Source organism: Scyliorhinus canicula, chromosome 2, assembly GCF_902713615.1.
Source record: "Scyliorhinus canicula chromosome 2, sScyCan1.1, whole genome shotgun sequence".
In the NCBI taxonomy this organism is placed as follows: domain Eukaryota; kingdom Metazoa; phylum Chordata; class Chondrichthyes; order Carcharhiniformes; family Scyliorhinidae; genus Scyliorhinus; species Scyliorhinus canicula.
The window spans coordinates 276179002-276199639 of record NC_052147.1 but is presented as its reverse complement, the minus strand read 5'-3'; the positions used below and the strand labels follow the sequence as shown (position 1 = coordinate 276199639).

General features: G+C 50.1%; 1 protein-coding gene across 2 annotated transcripts in view; it reads left to right on the top strand.

The window, feature by feature from the left end:
- Window positions 1-20638, top strand: part of adcy5 (adenylate cyclase 5) — a 403818-nt gene that overhangs the window by 264611 nt on the left and 118569 nt on the right. For both annotated transcript variants that reach the window (XM_038790092.1, XM_038790091.1), the window contains 2 exons: window positions 8383-8524; window positions 17285-17410. In XM_038790092.1, the coding sequence (XP_038646020.1) occupies window positions 8383-8524; window positions 17285-17410 (268 nt within the window). The remainder of the gene's footprint in view (window positions 1-8382; window positions 8525-17284; window positions 17411-20638) is intronic.

Genomic DNA, 20638 nt, shown 5'->3' with positions numbered 1-20638 from the left:
ACTCTCCCTGCCTGCCTGCCCCTCACACTCTCCCTGCCTGCCTGCCCCTCGCACTCTCCCTGCCTGCCCCTCACACTCTCCCTGCCTGCCCCTCACACTCTCCCTGCCTGCCCCTCACACTCTCCCTGCCTGCCTGCCCCTCGCACTCTCCCTGCCTGCCCCTCACACTCTCCCTGCCTGCCCCTCGCACTCTCCCTGCCTGCCTGCCCCTCACACTCTCCCTGCCTGCCCCTCGCACTCTCCCTGCCTGCCCCTCACACTCTCCCTGCCTGCCCCTCACACTCTCCCTGCCTGCCTGCCCCTCACACTCTCCCTGCCTGCCTGCCCCTCGCACTCTCCCTGCCTGCCTGCCCCTCACACTCTCCCTGTCTGCCCCTCACACTCTCCCTGCCTGCCTGCCCCTCGCACTCTCCCTGCCTGCCTGCCCCTCACACTCTCCCTGCCCGCCTGCCTGCCCCTCGCACTCTCCCTGCCTGCCCCTCGCACTCTCCCTGCCTGCCCCTCGCACTCTCCCTGCCTGCCCCTCGCACTCTCCCTGCCTGCCCCTCACACTCTCCCTGCCTGCCCCTCACACTCTCCCTGCCTGCCTGCCCCTCGCCCTCTCCCTGCCTGCCTGCCCCTCACACTCTCCCTGCCAGCCCCTCGCACTCTCCCTGCCTGCCTGCCCCTCACACTCTCCCTGCCTGCCCCTCACACTCTCCCTGCCTGCCCCTCACACTCTCCCTGCCTGCCCCTCGCACTCTCCCTGCCTGCCCCTCACACTCTCCCTGCCAGCCCCTCGCACTCTCCCTGCCTGCCTGCCCCTCACACTCTCCCTGCCTGCCCCTCGCACTCTCCCTGCCTGCCTGCCCCTCGCACTCTCCCTGCCTGCCCCTCACACTCTGCCTGCCTGCCCCTCGCACTCTCCCTGCCTGCCCCTCACACTCTCCCTGCCTGCCCCTCACACTCTCCCTGCCTGCCCCTCACACTCTCCCTGCCTGCCCCTCGCACTCTCCCTACCTGCCTGCCCCTCACACTCTCCCTGCCTGCCCCTCGCACTCTCCCTGCCTGCCTGCCCCTCACACTCTCCCTGCCTGCCCCTCGCACTCTCCCTGCCTGCCTGCCCCTCACACTCTCCCTGCCTGCCCCTCGCACTCTCCCTGCCTGCCTGCCCCTCGCACTCTCCCTGCCTGCCCCTCGCACTCTCCCTGCCTGCCTGCCCCTCACACTCTCCCTGCCTGCCCCTCACACTCTCCCTGCCTGCCTGCCCCTCACACTCTCCCTGCCTGCCCCTCACACTCTCCCTGCCTGCCTGCCCCTCACACTCTCCCTGCCTGCCCCTCGCACTCTCCCTGCCTGCCCCTCGCACGCTCCCTGCCTGCCCCTCGCACTCTCCCTGCCTGCCTGCCCCTCGCACGCTCCCTGCCTGCCCCTCGCACTCTCCCTGCCTGCCCCTCGCACTCTCCCCGCCTGCCCCTCGCACGCTCCCTGCCTGCCCCTCGCACTCTCCCTGCCTGCCCCTCGCACTCTCCCTGCCTGCCCCTCACACTCTCCCTGCCTGCCCCTCGCACTCTCCCTGCCTGCCCCTCGCACTCTCCCTGCCTGCCTGCCCCTCGCACTCTCCCTGCCTGCCCCTCGCACTCTCCCTGCCTGCCTGCCCCTCGCACTCTCCCTGCCTGCCCCTCGCACTCTCCCTGCCTGCCCCTCGCACTCTCCCTGCCTGCCCCTCGCACTCTCCCTGCCTCCCCCTCGCACTCTCCCTGCCTGCCCCTCACACTCTCTCTCCCTGCCTGCCCCTCGCACTCACCCTGCCTGCCCCTCGCACTCTCCCTGCCTGCCCCTCACACTCTCTCTCCCTGCCTGCCCCTCGCACTCACCCTGCCTGCCCCTCACACTCTCTCTCCCTGCCTGCCCCTCGCACTCACCCTGCCTGCCCCTCACACTCTCCCTGCCTGCCTGCCCCTCACACTCTCTCTGCCTGCCTGCCCCTCGCACTCTCTCTGCCTGCCCCTCACACTCACCCTGCCTGCCCCTCACACTCTCCCTGCCTGCCCCTCACACTCTCCCTGCCTGCCCCTCGCACTCTCCCTGCCTGCCTGCCCCTCGCACTCTCTCTCCCTGCCTGCCCCTCGCACTCTCCCTGCCCGCCTGCCTGCCCCTCACACTCTCCCTGCCTGCCCCTCGCACTCTCCCTGCCTGCCTGCCCCTCGCACTCTCCCTGCCTGCCTGCCCCTCGCACTCTCCCTGCCCGCCTGCCTGCCCCTCACACTCTCTCTGCCTGCCCCTCACACTCTCTCTGCCTGCCCCTCACACTCTCCCTGCCTGCCCCTCACACTCTCCCTGCCTGCCTGCCCCTCGCACTCTCCCTGCCTGCCCCTCACACTCTCTCTGCCTGCCAGCCCCTCACACTCTCCCTGCCTGCCTGCCCCTCGCACTCTCCCTGCCCGCCTGCCTGCCCCTCGCACTCTCCCTGCCAGCCCCTCACACTCTCCCTGCCTGCCTGCCCCTCGCACTCTCCCTGCCCGCCTGCCTGCCCCTCGCACTCTCCCTGCCAGCCCCTCACACTCTCCCTGCCTGCCCCTCACACTCTCCCTGCCTGCCTGCCCCTCGCACTCTCCCTGCCCGCCTGCCCCTCACACTCTCCCTGCCTGCCCCTCGCACTCTCCCTGCCTGCCCCTCGCACTCTCCCTGCCTGCCCCTCACACTCTCCCTGCCTGCCCCTCACACTCTCCCTGCCTGCCTGCCCCTCGCACTCTCCCTGCCTGCCCCTCACACTCTCCCTGCCTGCCCCTCACACTCTCCCTGCCTGCCTGCCCCTCGCACTCTCCCTGCCTGCCCCTCGCACTCTCCCTGCCTGCCCCTCGCACTCTCCCTGCCTGCCCCTCGCACTCTCCCTGCCTGCCTGCCCCTCGCACTCTCCCTGCCTGCCTGCCCCTCGCACTCTCCCTGCCTGCCTGCCCCTCGCACTCTCCCTGCCTGCCTGCCTGCCCCTCGCACTCTCCCCGCCTGCCTGCCCCTCACACTCTCCCTGCCTGCCTGCCCCTCGCACTCTCCCTGCCTGCCCCTCACACTCTCCCTGCCTGCCTGCCCCTCGCACGCTCCCTGCCTGCCCCTCACACTCTGCCTGCCTGCCCCTCGCACTCTCCCTGCCTGCCCCTCACACTCTGCCTGCCTGCCCTTCGCACTCTCCCTGCCTGCCTGCCCCTCACACTCTCCCTGCCTGCCCCTCGCACTCTCCCTGCCTGCCAGCCCCTCGCACTCTCCCTGCCTGCCTGCCCCTCACACTCTCCCTGCCTGCCCCTCACACTCTCCCTGCCCGCCTGCCCCTCGCACGCTCCCTGCCTGCCTGCCCTGCGCACTCTCCCTGCCTGCCTGCCCCTCACACTCTCCCTGCCTGCCCCTCGCACTCTCCCTGCCTGCCTGTCCCTCACACTCACCCTGCCTGCCCCTCACACTCACCCTGCCTACCCCTCACACTCTCCCTGCCTGCCTGCCCCTCACACTCTCCCTGCCTGCCTGCCCCTCGCACTCTCCCTGCCTGCCTGCCAATCACACTCTCTCTGCCTGCCTGCCTGCCCCTCACACTCTCCCTGCCTGCCCCTCACACTCTCTCTGCCCGCCTGCCTGCCCCTCACACTCTCTCTGCCTGCCCCTCACACTCTCTCTGCCCGCCTGCCTGCCCCTCACACTCTCTCTGCCTGCCCCTCACACTCTCTCTGCCTGCCTGCCTGCCCCTCACACTCTCTCTGCCTGCCCCTCACACTCTCTCTGCCCGCCTGCCTGCCCCTCGCACTCTCCCTGCCCACCTGCCTGCCCCTCACACTCTCCCTGCCTGCCTGCCCCCCCCCCACTCTCTCGGCCCGTCCCCACACTCTCTCGACCCACCCCCACAATCTCTCTGCTTCTCACTCTTCTCAGCTTCACCTGGTTGCCCATTGATTCATTCCACCCTCCTTCCCTGGGGATTAAGTGAGACTGAGTGTAGGAGATTTCCCCCGATTTTAAAAGCATCTTTTGTCAGGACCTTGTTCACATACACTTTCCCCTCCGTTGCAAGGGGCTGCTTTCTTGGCTGGTAGAGCGGAAAGTAGAAAAGGTCTTGATCGCCTGGCTCTCTCATCACCGACCCTCCATGTCACCAAACTCCAATTGTCACGCTCCATGCAGACAGAGCTGCACTTGAAGAATGCCTTCTTTTGTATTCCGCTGAATCTAGCCTCTGGAAACCTGTTTAAGCCAGTTATCAAGTTAACTACGTATAGCTGTGAGCAAAGCCTCCATCAGCCCTGTTTTAAAGCTGAAACTAAAACTCTCCTAATCTAAAGAGCAACTTTTGATTAATTGCAAAATTAAAGAAAGATTAACCTTCAAACCGAAATCATAGAACATGCAGTGCGGAAGGAGGCCATTTGGCCCATCGAGTCTGCACCGACCCACTTAAGCCCTCACTTCCACCCTAAGCCTGTAACGCAATAACCCCTCCTAACCTTTTTTGGGCACTGAGGGCAATTTAGCATGGTCAATCCACCTAACCTGCACGTCTTTGGACTGTGGGAGGAAACCGGAGCACCCGGAGGAAACCCACGCAGACACGGGGAGAACGTGCAGACTCCCCACAGAGAGTGACCCAGCGGGGAATCGAATCTGGGACCCTGGCGCTGTGAAGCCACAGTGCGAGCCACTTGTGCTACGGTCCTGCCCTATCAATCAACCCTTAATTTAATCCTTAAATTCCATCGGTCACCAAACTCCAACCGTCACACTCGACAACAGGATAGATTAAGCAAGTAGAGTCCAGTAAAATTAAAGACGCGCACAGTTCGAGAAGGCCGGTGTCCTGACTGTTTCCAGGCAGAATTTGGTGGTTGGTGGTCTGGCTGCATCAACCTCATAGTTCTAATGTTTCTGGCATTGAGACGGCTGTTTATCTGACCTTCTGGAGACAGTAGTTCTGGATTGAGTTCTTTATAACGTCTTGCCTGGTGCATCAGTATCATCAAATTCAGCAGAAAGGGTTCAAAAACCTTCCGGTTGAGTGGAGAAAGTGAGAGAGAGGGAGTACGTAGCCCACTCTCGACCCCTCCATCAGCATCTCCGCTGCTTGCCCTGTTGTGCAGAGAAAGCAGGTGCTTAAAACAGGCAAAAGGTTGGGTTGTCACACGACCTTCCCTCGCCAACTGCCCAGGGATCCAAATAAGGTCATGGCTAGTGTATCCAGATTGTAGCTTGATTAGTTAATGCCTGGGAATGCCTCTCTAAACCAGGTTTGCATTGTCCATGTGATTATATCTAATAGTTTATCTCCACTCAGTTAAGTACCCAAATGTGTATCTGGACACTGTACTAATGGAATAGGGGATGTGGTTCATACACATTTCCCCCAGGTCGGATTTGCAGACAAATAGACTCATTACATGTTTTTAAGTGTTTACATGGTGTTTGAATGTGGAAGGTGCAGTGATGCATATTGTATAGCCATCTTTGGCTATGAGCTCACATCATTGGAATGTACCTCATTTTAAAATATGTTTCCAGACATAACATAAGAACATAAGAACTAGGAGCAGGAGTAGGCCATCTGGCCCCTCGAGCCTGCTCCGCCATTCAATGAGATCATGGCTGATCTTTTGTGGACTCAGCTCCACTTTCCGGCCAGAACACCATAACCCTTAATCCCTTTATTCTTCAAAAAACTATCTATCTTTACCTTAAAAACATGTAATGAAGGAGCCTCAACTGCTTCACTGGGCAAGGAATTCCATAGATTCAGAAACCTTTGGGTGAAGAAGTTCCTCCTAAACTCAGTCCTAAATCTACTTCCCCTTATTTTGAGGCTATGTCCCCTAGTTCTGCTTTCACCCGCCAGTGGAAACAACCTGCCAGCATCTATCCTATCTATTCCCTTCATAATTTTAAATGTTTCTATAAGATCCCCCCTCATCCTTCTAAATTCCAACGAGTACAGTCCCAGTCTACTCAACCTCTCTTCATAATCCAACCCCTTCAGCTCTGGGATTAACCTAGTGAATCTCCTCTGCACACCCTCCAGTGCCAGTACGTCCTTTCTCAAGTAAGGAGACCAAAACTGAACACAATAGTCCAGGTGTGGCCTCACTAACACCTTATACAATTGCAACATAACCTCCCGAGTCTTAAATTCCATCCCTCTAGCAATGAAGGACAAAATTCCATTTTGCCTTCTTAATCACCTGTTGCACCTGTAAACCAACTTTCTGTGACTCATGCACTAGCACACCCAAGTCTCTCTACACAGAGGCATGCTTTAATATTTTATTGTTTAAATAATAATCCCGTTTGCTGTTATTCCTACCAAAATGGATAACCTCACATTTGTCAACATTGTATTCCATGTGCCAGACCCGAGCCCATTCACTTAACCTATCCAAATCCCTCTGCAGATTTCCAGTATCCTCTGCACTTTTCGCTTTACCACTCATCATAGTGTCGTATGCAAACTTGGACACATTGCCCTTGGTCCCCAACTCCAAATCATCTATGTAAATTGTGAACAATTGTGGGCCCAACACGGATCCCTGAGGGACACCACTAGCTACTGATTGCCAACCAGAGAGACGTTGGTGTTACGATACTATAACTGGAAAGGAAAATTCCAGAATGAGCTCTAGCTCAAAAGACCGTAGCATTTTACTTTCTTTAGAAGATGTGGAGGAAGGAGTCACAGGATGCCAATCAGAATTTAATAACAAGAAAAATACATTTATTAAATGTGAAAAGTTATCATACTTCACTCCTCCTTATCTTCAAGAATGTACGCAGATTTCAAGGATAACACCCCACTCTGAAACCAAATGGCAGATGCCACTCAGTCGACCTTTCGTAGGTTTCTCCTCATTTCCCCCAGATTATTGTCACGAGTGTTACATTTGCAAAACTCAATTCTCAAAAAGACACGTTTTGAAATCTTCTTTCGAACAGTGATTTGCATCAGCTATTTTTGTCATGAACCCACCTCCAGTGGTTAACCCTGCTGCCTCATGGCGTCAAGAACCCAGGTTTGATCCTGGCCTAGGATCACTGTCCATGTGGAGTTTGCACATTCTCCCTGAGTCTGCTTGGGTCTCACGGGGGGTGTGGGGGGCACAGTCCAGGGTGGGTGGATTGGCCACGCTAAATTGTCCCTTAAATGGAAATAAAGTGACAAAACATTTTTTTTAAAAGAAAGAATCTACCTCCAGGTTTTCCAACTATCCTTTCAAACAAAGCTTCCTCTCTGCTGTTTTAACAAGGATCCACCTCCAGATTTCCCAACCCTCCTTTCAAGATTCCTTTGTCCTGAATGCTTTCATACAAACTGAGAGATCCAGCCACCTATTGTTCCACAATCATTTAAACTAACATCTCACACGCCGTAGTAAGATATGACAAAGCTTAGAACCACATCTTTCTTGCTTCTAACTCGCCAATTCCTCCTCCGCTCTGTCTGTATTCACTGAACGGTACTCTTCTTGTTCTAATTACTCTTTGTTCCTTTAACTTCTTGGAAATTTCTCCTAATTTCTGTAGTTTCCTGAACTAGCTGTTCTTTAATTATCTGACGCCAGCCTTCCTTGCCCCTTACTCCATGCTATGGCTTTTCTTCTAGCAGTGCTGAGAGGGATGTTCCCTCTCTGGCTGCAAACCCCCTACTCCCCTGGCTTCCAGTTAAAAACTAAACTCAAAAAGCTCTTTCACCAGAGGTTCCCCATATTTCGCCAAGTTTATTTACTTTATACATCATAAACACTCTCACCACGATAGAAACACAGTGTGAATTGAAACCAAATCCCCAGACATGTAAACAACGTTTGTTTAACATTGATCTAACTAACATTTTACCCTTCCTTACACAGAAACACTAAAGTAAACCCACTTAAATGTGTACCCTATTTCTAATATTTGACAATATAAATATAGCTAATTTAAACTACCTCTCTTTTCCTAGCATTAGATTCAAAAATAATTTTTCATATAAAGCAGTTTTCCGTGAGAAAATTTTCTTGGAGTGTTGGTGACACTGGTAAGAACGGCAATTATTGTACAGGAATGATGGGCCAAATAGCCTGCTTCTACGATGTATCATTCTATAATTCTCTGATAGAAGACATCTGAACCCCTCAATTAGATTTCAACCTGCAACTCCCAGACATCCGTTATTTCAAAGCTAAACCTCCCAAACCCTCAAATTGAATCTAGCCCATAAATTATTCTGAAATGCCCAGTTATACACCATGCACCCAAACCCTTGGGTTAGTTCCGGGTCTTGTTGGCAGATTGAGTTCGCCGGGGAAGAGCTGGTGATTTTTAGGTTGCACTCTGCTTGAATGTGTGACTTGCTGTTCTCAATCCAGTCCCTCTCTGAAAGGTGTCTCCTCTTGCTCACAGGCGAATTCACATAACTAAAGCCACACTGAACTACCTGAACGGGGATTACGAGGTGGAGGCCGGTTTCGGAGGCGAGCGGAACGTCTACTTGAAGGACCACAACATTGAGACCTACCTCATTGTGGGTTGCAGCCAGAAACGGGTAAGACAATAGACCTCATTAAAAAAACAATAAGAAAGAGAAGCACTATGAGGCCATTCAGCCCCTCAGGCCTGCTTCACCATTCCATAAAATCACATCTAATCATTTACCTTCACTCCATGTTCCCACCTTTACCCTGACCTTCAATTCAGTGCCCAAAAATCTGTCCATCTTAGTCTTGAATGTACTCAGCGCCTGAGCATCAACAGCCCATATGGGATAGAAAATGCCAAAGATTCACAGCCCTCCAAGTGAAGAGATGTCTCCCCATCTCCGGCCATGTCATAGGGAACCTCGGTGATTAGCCTCTCAATTACAATACATCATTGGAGCATTTAATTTCCAAAAGAACTGGTGGGAGCAATGAGAAGATGTTATTTTTAATACAATGAGTGGTCATGATCTGTAATATACCGACTGAAAGGGTACTCAAAGCAAATCCAATAGAAACTTTCAGAAGGGAACTGGATTAGCCTGTGAAAAATTATTTTGAAGAATTTATTCATGGGAGGTGGGTGTCGCTGACTAGGTCAGCGTTTTTATTGCCCATCTCTTGAGACGGTGGTGGTGAGCCGCCTTCTTGAACCGCTGCAGACCATGTGGCGTAGATACACCCACTGTGCCGTTAAGGTGGGAGTTCCAGGGTTTTGATTCAGCAACGGTGAAGGAACGGCTGATATATTTCCAAGTCAGGATGGTGTAATGTCCCTCACACGGCCCACGGGGATACCTGACTCAATCTCCCCGTGGGACTCGTGGAATGCGAGCTTCCCAGCTAACGGGTGGAGGCCCGCCCAGCTCGGGCTCATAATTAGATTGTGTAATAGCCGGCCCGGACAGGGACCAACATCCTGGTAGTCCCTACTCGGATTTATACAGTGCGTATTTGCCGCTGTGACAGCCGTTTCTTTTTACCATGAACAAACTACCATGTACTCAACTATTTGGCCTCCAGGGTCTTTATAGAGGGGATCTTCTAGGTGGTAGGTTCCCATGTATCTGCTGCCCTTGTCCTTCTAGATGGTAGTTGTCATGGCTTTCGGAGGTGCTGCCTAAGGAACCTTGGTGAGACATGTTTGCAAAGCTATGGGGAAGGAACCAGTGGGAGTGGTGGGATTAATTGGATAGCTCCACGAGAGACAAGCTACGAAGACTTGCTTCTGTATGATTTGATAGCTCTGTAAAATGGGGAAAAGTTATGGAACTGCAATAAAATAGCATGTTGGATAAAAACATCACAGGGTAGTCTCGATTTGATGCGGTAAATTGCAAATCAACAGCCTATTCTACATGTTCTCCTGAAGCACTCCCTGAGTAGTGCATCTCTCAATTTTACACGCAAAGTCTTTGAAGCAGGATTTGAACCCTCTCACACCTAAGGCAAGAGTACTGTCCTCAGAGTCACCGGTCACACAGTGCCGGTTAAGTGAAATGGAAGATGAATTGGACGTTCTGCATTCTCCCTCGGTGTACCCGAACAGGCCCCCGGAGTGTGGCGACTAGGGGATTTTCACAGTAACTTCATTGCCATGTTAATGTAAGCCTACTTGTGACAATAATAAAGATTATTATTATTAGGTGGAGGTTGCAGTGCTAAAGTGGTGGACAAGACAGTGGCGATGGGGGGGGGGGGGGGGGGTTATGAATGAGAAGGAGGATTTTGAATCTGATGCTTTGACAGGATTCCGGTGGAAGGATGGGGACGATGGGCCAGTCGGACAGGATGGGGGGTGGGATTTAGGACCAGTGGAGACTTTAAACGAGAAGCTGGGGAGGGGGGTGCTGGAGCCTGGGTAAGGCTTGTGCTGGTGAGTGTGTGGTGGAGGCAGCGAGATGCGTCAAAGATGCAGTGACTGAATTTATCGACCTCTGAAGGTGAAGCGAACATTGTCACAGTCTGGTTGCAATTCATCTTGTTTTCGCTCTTCAAACACCAACGCACTGGCCAGCTGAAAATGTCACAGACAGAACTAGATTAAATCTGTATCTCACAGCAGATCAGACTGTGAAGAAAACAAACCCTGCTTCCAATCCTCCGACAGAGACAACATCCTCTCACAGGTGTTCCATGTGGAAACTTTAATTTTCACTTGTAAAGATCACATTGTATGAGTCACCGAGGCACCTGATACCAGGTGTCAATAAAGTTTCACCGAAACAAACCATCAGAGCTGACATTAAGGCTCAAACCTTCAGTGGCGCAGTTGTTAGCACTGCTGCCTCACGGCTCTGAGGACCCGGGTTCGATCCCGGCCCCGGGTCACTGTCTATGTGGGATTTGCACATTCCCCCATGTCTGCGTGGATCTCACCCCCCACAACCCAAAGATGTGCACGGTAGGTGGATTTGCTAAATTTCCCCTAAATTTGGGTGAAAAAATGAATTGGGTGCTCTAAGTTTATGAAAAAAAGACTCAAATCTTCAGGGGTATATTCAGACAGCTTATCTGATCACAGAAGGTCAGTGCATTACCTGTTTCCCCGTGCACCCAGAGGTTGTGACAAAATGGGGGGGGGGGGGGGGGGGGGGGGGGGGGGGAAGCGAGAATGCATGCGTAAATCCTCGGAGGAATTTCCATAGAACGTCTGCCTGCAGTTACTCACTGGGCTAACATCCCCCTCCATGTGACGGAACAGTCCAAGGTCTGTCCAGATTTGGGGGCACTAGAAGCCACGGCCCTCTTTGCCCAAGGGATGAGAGACCTCAGCCAGGGATCATGATCGCCACCGGTGAGTCTTCATTGGAGGGGAGAGGGAGGGAGAGGCAGAAAGGTGTAAGGAAGGAATTAAAATCTTAGAACCAAGCTTGCTGAGGACACGGCCAGCAATGTTGGGAGGAAGACGTTTGGGAGGAAGATGCACAAGAGACCAGTGTTGAGTAAACGCAGAGCTCTGGGGAAAGAACTCTTTGGGTTACAGTGTACAGGTAACTTGAGACTGATGTGAGTGTAGTATACAAAGGGAAGAAGGGTAAGTTTAGACCCATGGTTCCCAAAGCTCTCCATCGCTATGTGTTAACATAAAAACTAAGAGCAGGAGCAGGCTATTCGGCCCTTCAAGCATGTTCCACCATTCATTATGGTCATGGCTGATCCTCAATTTCAATGCCATATTCCTGCTTTCATCCCATTCCCCTTGATGCCATTAAAATCTAAAAAATATCTATCGCTTTCTTCAGTGACTTGTCCTCCGCAGCCATCTGCGGTAGAGAAGTCCACATGTTCAGCACCCTTTGAGTGAAGAAATCTTTACTCATCGCAGCCCTGGACTTTGAAACTGAGTCCTCTGGTTTTGGATTCCCCACCAGGAAAAACATCCTCCCTGCATCTCGTCTGTCCAGTCCTGTTAGAATTTTATGTGTTTTAATCAGATCTCTTCTCATCCTTATAAACTCCAATGAATACAGACCCCAGTTGAACCAATCTCTCCTCATAGAACAGTCCCATTATGAGCCTAGTGACCCTTTGCTGCACTCCCTCTATGGCAAGGTATATCCTTTCTTGGTTGTGGAGAATGGCATGTCATACATAGAGTCATAGAATTTGCAGAGCAGAAGGAGGCCATTCGGCCCATCGAGTCTGCACCGGCTCTTGGAAAGAGCACCCTACCCAAGGTCAACACCTCCACCTTATCCTCATAACCCAGTAACCCCACCCAACACTAAGGGCAATTTTGGACACTAAGGGCAATTTATCATGGCCAATCCACCTAACCTGCACATCTTTAGACTGTGGGAGGAAACCGGAGCACCCGGAGGAAACCCACCCACACACGGGGAGGATGTGCAGACTCGACACAGACAGTGACCCAGCCGGGAATCGAACCTGGGACCCTGGAGCTGTGAAGCAATTGTGCTATCCACAAGGCTACCGTGCTGCCCGAGTGTGGTCTCACCAAGTCCCTGTGTAACTGCAGTCAGACATCCCTACTTCAGAACTCAAATCATCTTGAATGAAGGCCAACATACCATTTGCCTTCCTAATTGCTTGCTGCATCTGCCTCTCCACTTTCAGTGACTGATGTACAAGGACACCCAGATCCCTTTGTACATCCACACTTCCCAATACATCACCATTTAAATAATACTCTTTCTTTCTATTTCTCACACTGAAGTGTATAACTTCACGTTTAGCCATGTTGTATGGCATCTGCTATGTTTTTGCCCATTCACTCAACTTGTCTAAATCACGTTGAAGTCTCCTTGCATCCTCCTCACAACTCACAATTCCACCTAGTTTTGCATTGTCAGCTCACTTGAAAATGTTACATTTGGTTCCCTCCTCCAGGACATTTATGTCTATCATGAACAGCTGGGGCCCAAGCACTGATCCTTGTGGGGTTCCACTAATCATTCGGAAAAAGACTCATTTATTCCCACTCTCTGTTTCCTGTCTGCAAACTAATTCTCGATCCACGCCAAAACATTACCCACTATCCCACACACTTTAATTTTTCCCACTATCCTCTTATGAGGGACCTGATCAAAAGTCTTCTGAAAGTCCAAATACATCACATCCACTGGTCCTCCCTTATCTATTCTGCTAGTTACATATTCAGAAAACTCCAGTAGATTTGTCAAGCATGATTTGCCGTTCATAAACTCATTATTATTTCCTTGGTTTTTGACAGTAAAAGACCTACATTTGCCTTTACTAATCTTTTTCTCTTCATATTTATAAAAGCGTACTCTATTTTTCCCCCTCTTGCTCAAATGTTTTGACCTATTTTGCTGAATTCTAAAATGCTCCCAATCCTCAGGCTTGCTACTTTTCTGGCAATTTTATATATCTTCCCATTGGATTTAATATTATCCCTAATTTCTTTTAATCCATGGTTGAGCCATCTTTCCTCTTTTATGTTCGCGATAGACAAGAATGAATCATTGTTGTAATTCATGCACACATTCTTTAAATATGAACCATTGCCTATCCACCATCAACCCCTTCAGTAAGATTCCAAATCTATACTTGTCAATTCACGCCACATACCCTCAAAGTTCCCTTTATTTAGATTCAGGCCACTAGTTTCAGATTCAACTACTTCACTCTCCATCTTAAGAATTCTGCCATATCATGATCGCTCTCCCCCAAGGTTAGTTCACTCAACCTCCTCTTTGGGTTTGCTGTAGACTATTGTTGGAGAGTGAAAGGTTTAGTGAGAGGGAAGAACTGAGGGAGGTCAATATTAGTAGAGAAATAGTGCTGGGAAAACTGATGGGATTGAATGCGGATACATCCCCAGGGCCTGAGAATCTGCATCCCAAGAGTGCTTAAGGAGGTGGCCCTGGAAATAGTGGATGCATTGGTGGTCATCTTCCAGGATTTTATAGACTCTGGGCCAGTCCCTGCAGATTGGAGGGTAGCTTATGTCACTCCAATATTCAAAAAGGGAGGTAGAGGAAGCAGGGAATTATAGACCAGAACATCGGTAGTGGGGAAAATTCTTGAATCCATTATCAAGGACATTTAGAAAGCAGTGGCAGGATCAGTCAGAGTCCGCATGGATTTTTGAAGGGGAAATCATGCTTGAAAAATATGTTGGAATTCTTTGAAGAGGTAACCAGTACAGTCGACAAGGGGGAGCCGGTCGATGTGATATATTTGGACTTTCAGAAAGCTTTTGACAAAGTCCCGCATAAGAGATTATTGTGTAAGATTAAAGCTCATGGGGTGGGGGAAGTGTTTTGAGGTGGATAGAAAACTGGTTGGCAGAGAGGAAACAAAGAGTAGGGATTAATGGGTCCTTCTCAAATTGGCAGGCAGTAACTGGTGGGGTGCCACAGGTATCAGAGCTGGGACCTCAGCTATTCACAATATATAGTAATGATTTGGATGAGGGAACAAAAGTTTGCAGATTTTACCAAGTTGGGTGGGAGGGTGACATGTGACGAGGATGCAGAGATCCTACAGCATGATCGGGATAGGCTGTGCAAGTGGGCAAACCAATGGCAGATGCAGTCTAATTTGGATAAGTGTGAGGTTATTCACTTTGGAAGCAAAAACAGGAAGGCGGATTACTGCCTGAATGGTTGTAAATTGGGAGAGGGGAGTGTGCAGCTGGACCTGGGTGTCCTTGTGCACCAGTCGCTGAAGGTAAGCATGCAGGTGCAGCAGGCGGTAAAGAAGGCTAAAGTTGGCCTTCATTGCGAGAGGTTTCGAGTTCAGGAGATGGGATGTGTTGTTGCAATTATTCTGGGTCTTGGTGAGGCCACACCTGGTGTATTGTGAGCAGGTTTGGTCTCCTTCTCTGAGGAAGGTTGTTCTTGCTCTCGAGGGAGTGCAGCGAAGGTTTACCAGACTGATTCCAGGGATGGCGGGACTGTCATATGAGGTGAGATTGACTAGGTTGGGATTGTTCTCGCTGGAGTTCAGAAGAATAAGGGGGGATCTCAGAGAGACTGATAAAATTCTAGACAGGGTAGATGCAGGGACGATGTTCCTGATGATGTGTGAGTCCAGAACCAGGGGTCACTGTCTGAGGATTCAGGGTAAACCATTTCAAACATTTCTTCACCCAAAGAGTGGTGAGTCTGTGGAATTCATTACCACAGGAAGTAGTTGATGCTAAAACATTGAATCCATTCAAGAGGTGGCTGGATATAGCACTTGGGGCGAATGGGATCAAAGGCTATGGGGAGAAAGCAGGATTAGCCTATTGAGTTGGATGCTCAGCCATGATCGTGGTAAATGGTGGAGCAGGCTCGAAGGGTCAAAAGGCCTCCTCCTGCTCCTGTCTTCCATGCATGTATCTATATTGGATCGAGATTGATTCGTCAATAAACTCCATTATTGTGGTTTCATGCAACTGCCAGGTGGAAGGCGAACAAATGGCCGTTTGTTTGTCCTCGTCGAACATTTCTAATCTTTACTAACTTAGAGTTGGAAAATTACCAAATTTCTGAGACATAGACAAACTCTTTCCTATGTGATGGCAGAATGTGTCCAGAATGATACATTAAAACCTGGCAAAGGCTCATGTATCAGCTCTAGTGAAGACACTTGCTGCTTATGAAAAGGTTGGGTTTATATCTCATTACATCTGCAAACTGGCGCTTAAGTTCAGCATGAGTCTCCACTCACCTCTCTTCATCTAACCGTACTTATATACTCTTCTATTCCTGTCTGTCTCGTGTACTTATTGAGCTTCTTAAATGCACCGATGCTATTCACCTCAATCCATCCTGTGGTAGTGAATTCCACATTGTAAGCATTCTCTGGATAAAGACGTTTCTCCTGAATTCCCTGTTTATTGGTAACCAGCTTGCGCTTATGGCCCCTACTTTTTCACTCACCCAGAAATTGAGACATTTTTCTTTTGTCTTGTTGTGGGCCAGGGTTTAGAGAACCCCAAAGTGTATCATGGAATTCACCTGACCCACAACTTTTACTAGATTGTGGTATGGGGAGCACACGGCCCACTCTACAGGTGTGGTGCAGCAGAAATGGAAAAGTATTTTTTAAAGCAAAACAATGTTTATTCTATGAACTCAAGTTAACCTTTTTAAAACATACAGTGAACATTTTAGTAACCATTAATTCAAATACAACCCCCAAAGAATACAACACTAAGTAATCCTTTAAGCTTTCCTTTTAACATCCATACGACTTAAAACCTTTTACCTGAAGTACATCAGGTTAAAGTCACTACCGTTATTAGTTTTAAATCACCAGGATCGATTTACAATCTTTAGATTACAGAGAGAGATTCATACACCTTCTGGCTGTGACTGCAGCTATCCAGCTCTGAAAACGAAACTAAAACACACCCTGCAGCAAACAGGCTAAAACAAAAGTAAAAAGCTGACAGACAGCCCAGCTCCACCCACACTCTGACATCACTGATAATACCCATTTCTTAAAGGTATATTTCTTAAACACCCATTTCTTAAAGGTACTCCCACATGACAGTCTATCCTCTTGTGCTCCTCCTCCTTCAGGACATTCTGAATTCTCCCTCTGTGTACCCGAACAGGCGCCGTAGTGTGGCGACTGGCAGATTTCACAGTAGATTCATTGCAGTGTTAATGTAAACCTACTTGTGACACTAATAAAGATTATTAGTTATTATTATTATTCATCACCAGGCTTAAAGGAGGCGGCAAAGACCATGGACTTCCATTTGATTGGTGCATGGTGATGCTTGGCAAAGTGGTTTGCCGTCACCTTCTACAGTCCGACCAGGAAACTCCATCCTCACCACCTGTCATCAGACATGTTTGAATGATTTTCAGGTTGATGATCAACCTGTTCGACACATTCTGGCATCACCTGTTATAAACTCACCTTCCGGGCCGGCAAGTCCTGGACTGGTACTTAAACCTGGAGCTTCTGGCTCAGGAGGAGGGACACAACCCACAAGACCCCTCCCTACCTTCTTCTAACCCTTCAAAATTATAAAAGCCACCCATCCACTTTCTCTGGTCGGAGGAAATGTTCCTCAACTCTCAGTCTTTCCTGATAGTTATTGGCCCTCAGTCCTGGTATATCCTCTTCCCTTCACAATACAATACAGAAGGAGACCATTCACTCCATTTTATCTACAACCCGAAACCCGATTCTCAAACTCTTGAGTTTTCAATTCACTTTCCTACCGTTGAATCCTGGTCTGTGGAAATACCAGTGCAGCGATATAACCACCACATTATCGCCTCTCCCTCCTCCTTGTTCTTTGTTCCTAATGTGGATTTGACCTGGCTTCTGCTTTCTCCAGAATTTCCTTGCCGCCTTAAGCTAATGTTGACCCTGCTTCATTTTGATTACAGAAAGACGAGAAGGCGATGATTGCGAAACTCAACAGGGCGCGGTCCAACTCGACGTCCAACATTGGTTCCCCGTGGAATGTGGAACGTCAATTCTACAACCACATCTCCAAAGAGATGAAAACAATGGTAAGGAAATAAAACACTTTTAAACTTGTGCTCAGAATGCTGGCCATCACTGGCCAGGTCAACATTTGTTGCCCATCCCTATTTGCCCTTGAACCGAGTGGCTTGCTGGGCCGTTTCAGAGGGCAGTTAAGAATCAACCAAGTTGGGTTTGGATTCGCATGTAGGCCAGACCAGGTATGGGTGGCATATTTCCCTCCCTGTACGGCATTGCTCAACCAGGTGGGTGTTTACAATCAATTACAGTTTCATGGTCACGCTTACCAAGACTACTTTATGTTCCAGACTTCATTAATGAATTGAATTTTTAAATTCCACCAGCTGTGGTGGGATTTGAACCCATGTCCCCAAGACATTAGCCAAGCCCCCTGGATTATTAGTACAGTGACATTACCACTACACCAAAGAACAAAGAAACGTACAGCACAGGAACAGTCTCTTCCACCGTCCAAGCCTGTGCCGACCATGCTGCCCGTCTAAACTAAAATCTTCTACACTCCCTCTATTCCCATCCTATTCATCTATTTGTCAAGGTGCCCCTTAAATGTCACTATCGTCCCTGCTTCCACCACCTCCTCCGGCAGCGAGTTCCAGGCACCCACTACCCTCTGTGTAAAAAAACTCGCCTCATACATCTCTAAACATTGCCCCTCGTACCTTAAATCTATGCCCCCCATGTAATTGACCCCTCTACCCTGGGAAAAAGCCTATGACTATCCACTCTGTCTATGCCCCTCATAATTTTGTAAACCTCTATCAGGTCGCCCCTCAACCTTATTTGTTCCAGTGAGAACAAACCAAGTTTATTCAACCTCTTCTCATAGCTAATGCCCTCCATACCAAGCAACATCCTTGTAAATCTCTTCTGCACCCTCTCTAAAACCTCCACATCCTTCTGGTAGTGTGGCAACCGGAATTGGACACTATACTCAAGTGTGGCCCAACTAAGGTTCTATACAGCTGCAACATGACTTGCCAATTTTTATACTCAATGCCCTGGCCAAGCATGCCGTATGCCTTCTTGACTACCTTCTCCACCTGTGTTGCCCCTTTCAGTGACCTGTGGACCTGTACACCTAGATCTCTCTGACTTTCAATACTCTTGAGGGTTCTACCATTCACTGTATATTCCCTACCTTTATGAGACCTTACAAAATGCATTACATCACATTTGTCCGGATTAAACTCCATCTGCCATCTCTCCGCCCAAGTCTCCAAACGATCTAAATCCTGCTGTATTTTCTGACAGTCCTCATCACTATCCGCAATTCCACCAACCTTTGTGTCGTCCGCAAACTTACTAATCAGACCAGTTACATTTTCCTCCAAATCATTTATATATGCTTTATTTATATATACCACCATCTCCCCTTCCTGAAGGAGTTAAGGATACAAAATCTACGCAGTCAAATTCTGTGTTGCTACTTGTGAATGTTTATTACTGGCGCTTGCAACTTGTTGGATGTTCCATTGTTCAGAAGAAAATATGATGGGCTGGATTGACGTCCTTCTGTGTCATAATGACATAATCTAAGACATTGGCTGGAATCTTGTGCTCTCGCGGATGGTGAGCTTGGAGGCGGAAAGTGCATTTACTTAGGCCAGATGGTGGCATATGGAACCCCACATCCTGTCTCCGCCCATAATTAAGTTCCGGAAGGGGGGAAAGTTTGATGCCCTCCCCCCATGGCCTATTAAGACCCTTAATGACCACTTAAGGGCCTCATTGTCCTGCCGCTAGGATAAATCCCGCTCCAGGCAGACCGATGACTATGCGGCTTGCTCGACAAGTAACAGCCCGCTCGGCTGGTGGGGTGGCGGGTTCCTCAATCAAAGGCACTCACTACCTGATTAAGGAACATGAGGTCAGGAATTGGGGGTGGCTGGGCTGCAGAGACCCTTTCTGCCAACCCCCTCCCCATGCCCCCAGTCCACGAAACCCCCATATTACTTACCTGAATCTTGGGTTACTCTGGTGCCTGTCCTTCCAGCAGCAGCCACTGCCTTCTCGGTGGTGCTGCTGAGCGTAAGTGCCGTCGGCCTCTGATTGGGCAGTGGCTCTCAGTGCGAAAGACTTCCAACCCCGGGTCTTGATTCCAGGGACAGTCCTGCTGCTAGCCTCATCACTGCCTGATTGGCATGTGGTTCGCTGGGCCTTCCTGAAAAGAGGCCGCTGAGGCCTCTTGCCAGTTCTCCAGCTAGCAGGCAAAACCCCAAACCCCGGTCCACACGTGGCGCAGATCTGCTGGGCTCCGATTGGCCATGAGGATCGATGAGGCGGGTCTTCCTCCTGTAGACGGACAGAAGCCCCGTGTCATATTAATCAAAGAGCCAAAAAGTTAAAGTGGGACGAGCTAGCCAAGTGGAAGTGGCTCGCCCCCAAAATTTACCCTGGGGTGCGGGGTGTCTGCCCTTAGTTTGTAATCCACCCCAATGAGTTGAATGGCCTTATTCTGTATCAAAATTATTCTCTCATTCCGCAAATAGCTCCTTCTCTGTTCAGGCCTTTAGCTTTACCAACGACAACAACACCAATATATTTAGATTGTGCCTTGGTCATAGTAAAATGTCCCAGGGTGCTTTGTAGGAGTGTTGTCAACAAAACACCACGTAAGAAGATATTGGAGCAGGTGACCAAAAGCCTGGCTAAACCCTGGTGTTGTAAGACTTCTTACTGAGCCCCCCCCCCCCCCCCCCCCCCCCCCCCCCGCCCCCGAATGAGCACTCGGCACCTCATAACATTCAAAGCTATGGGCCAAGTGCTGGCAGATGGAATTAGATAGGTAAGTCAGCAATTTTTCCACGTGTCAATGCAGACTCGATGGGCCAATGGGACTCTTCTACACTGTATGATTCTGCGATTCTGTGAAATCATGTTTGACAAACCTACTGGAGTTTTTTTGAAGATATAACCACCAGGATAGATAAGGGAGAACCAGTGAATGTGGTGAATTTGGATTTTCAGAAAGCTTTTGATAAAGTCCCATATAAGAGGTTAGTGTGCAAAACTCAAATGCATGGTGTGGAGATACCGGCGTGGGACTGGGGTGAGCACAGTGAGAAGTCTTACAACACCAGGTTATAGTCCCAACAGGTTTGTTTCAAACACTAGCTTTCGGAGCACTGCTCCTTCCTCAGGTGAATGAAGAGGTATGTTCCAGAAAAATATATATAGACAAATTCAAAAATGCCAGACAATGCTTAGAATGCGAGCATTTGCAGGTAATTAAG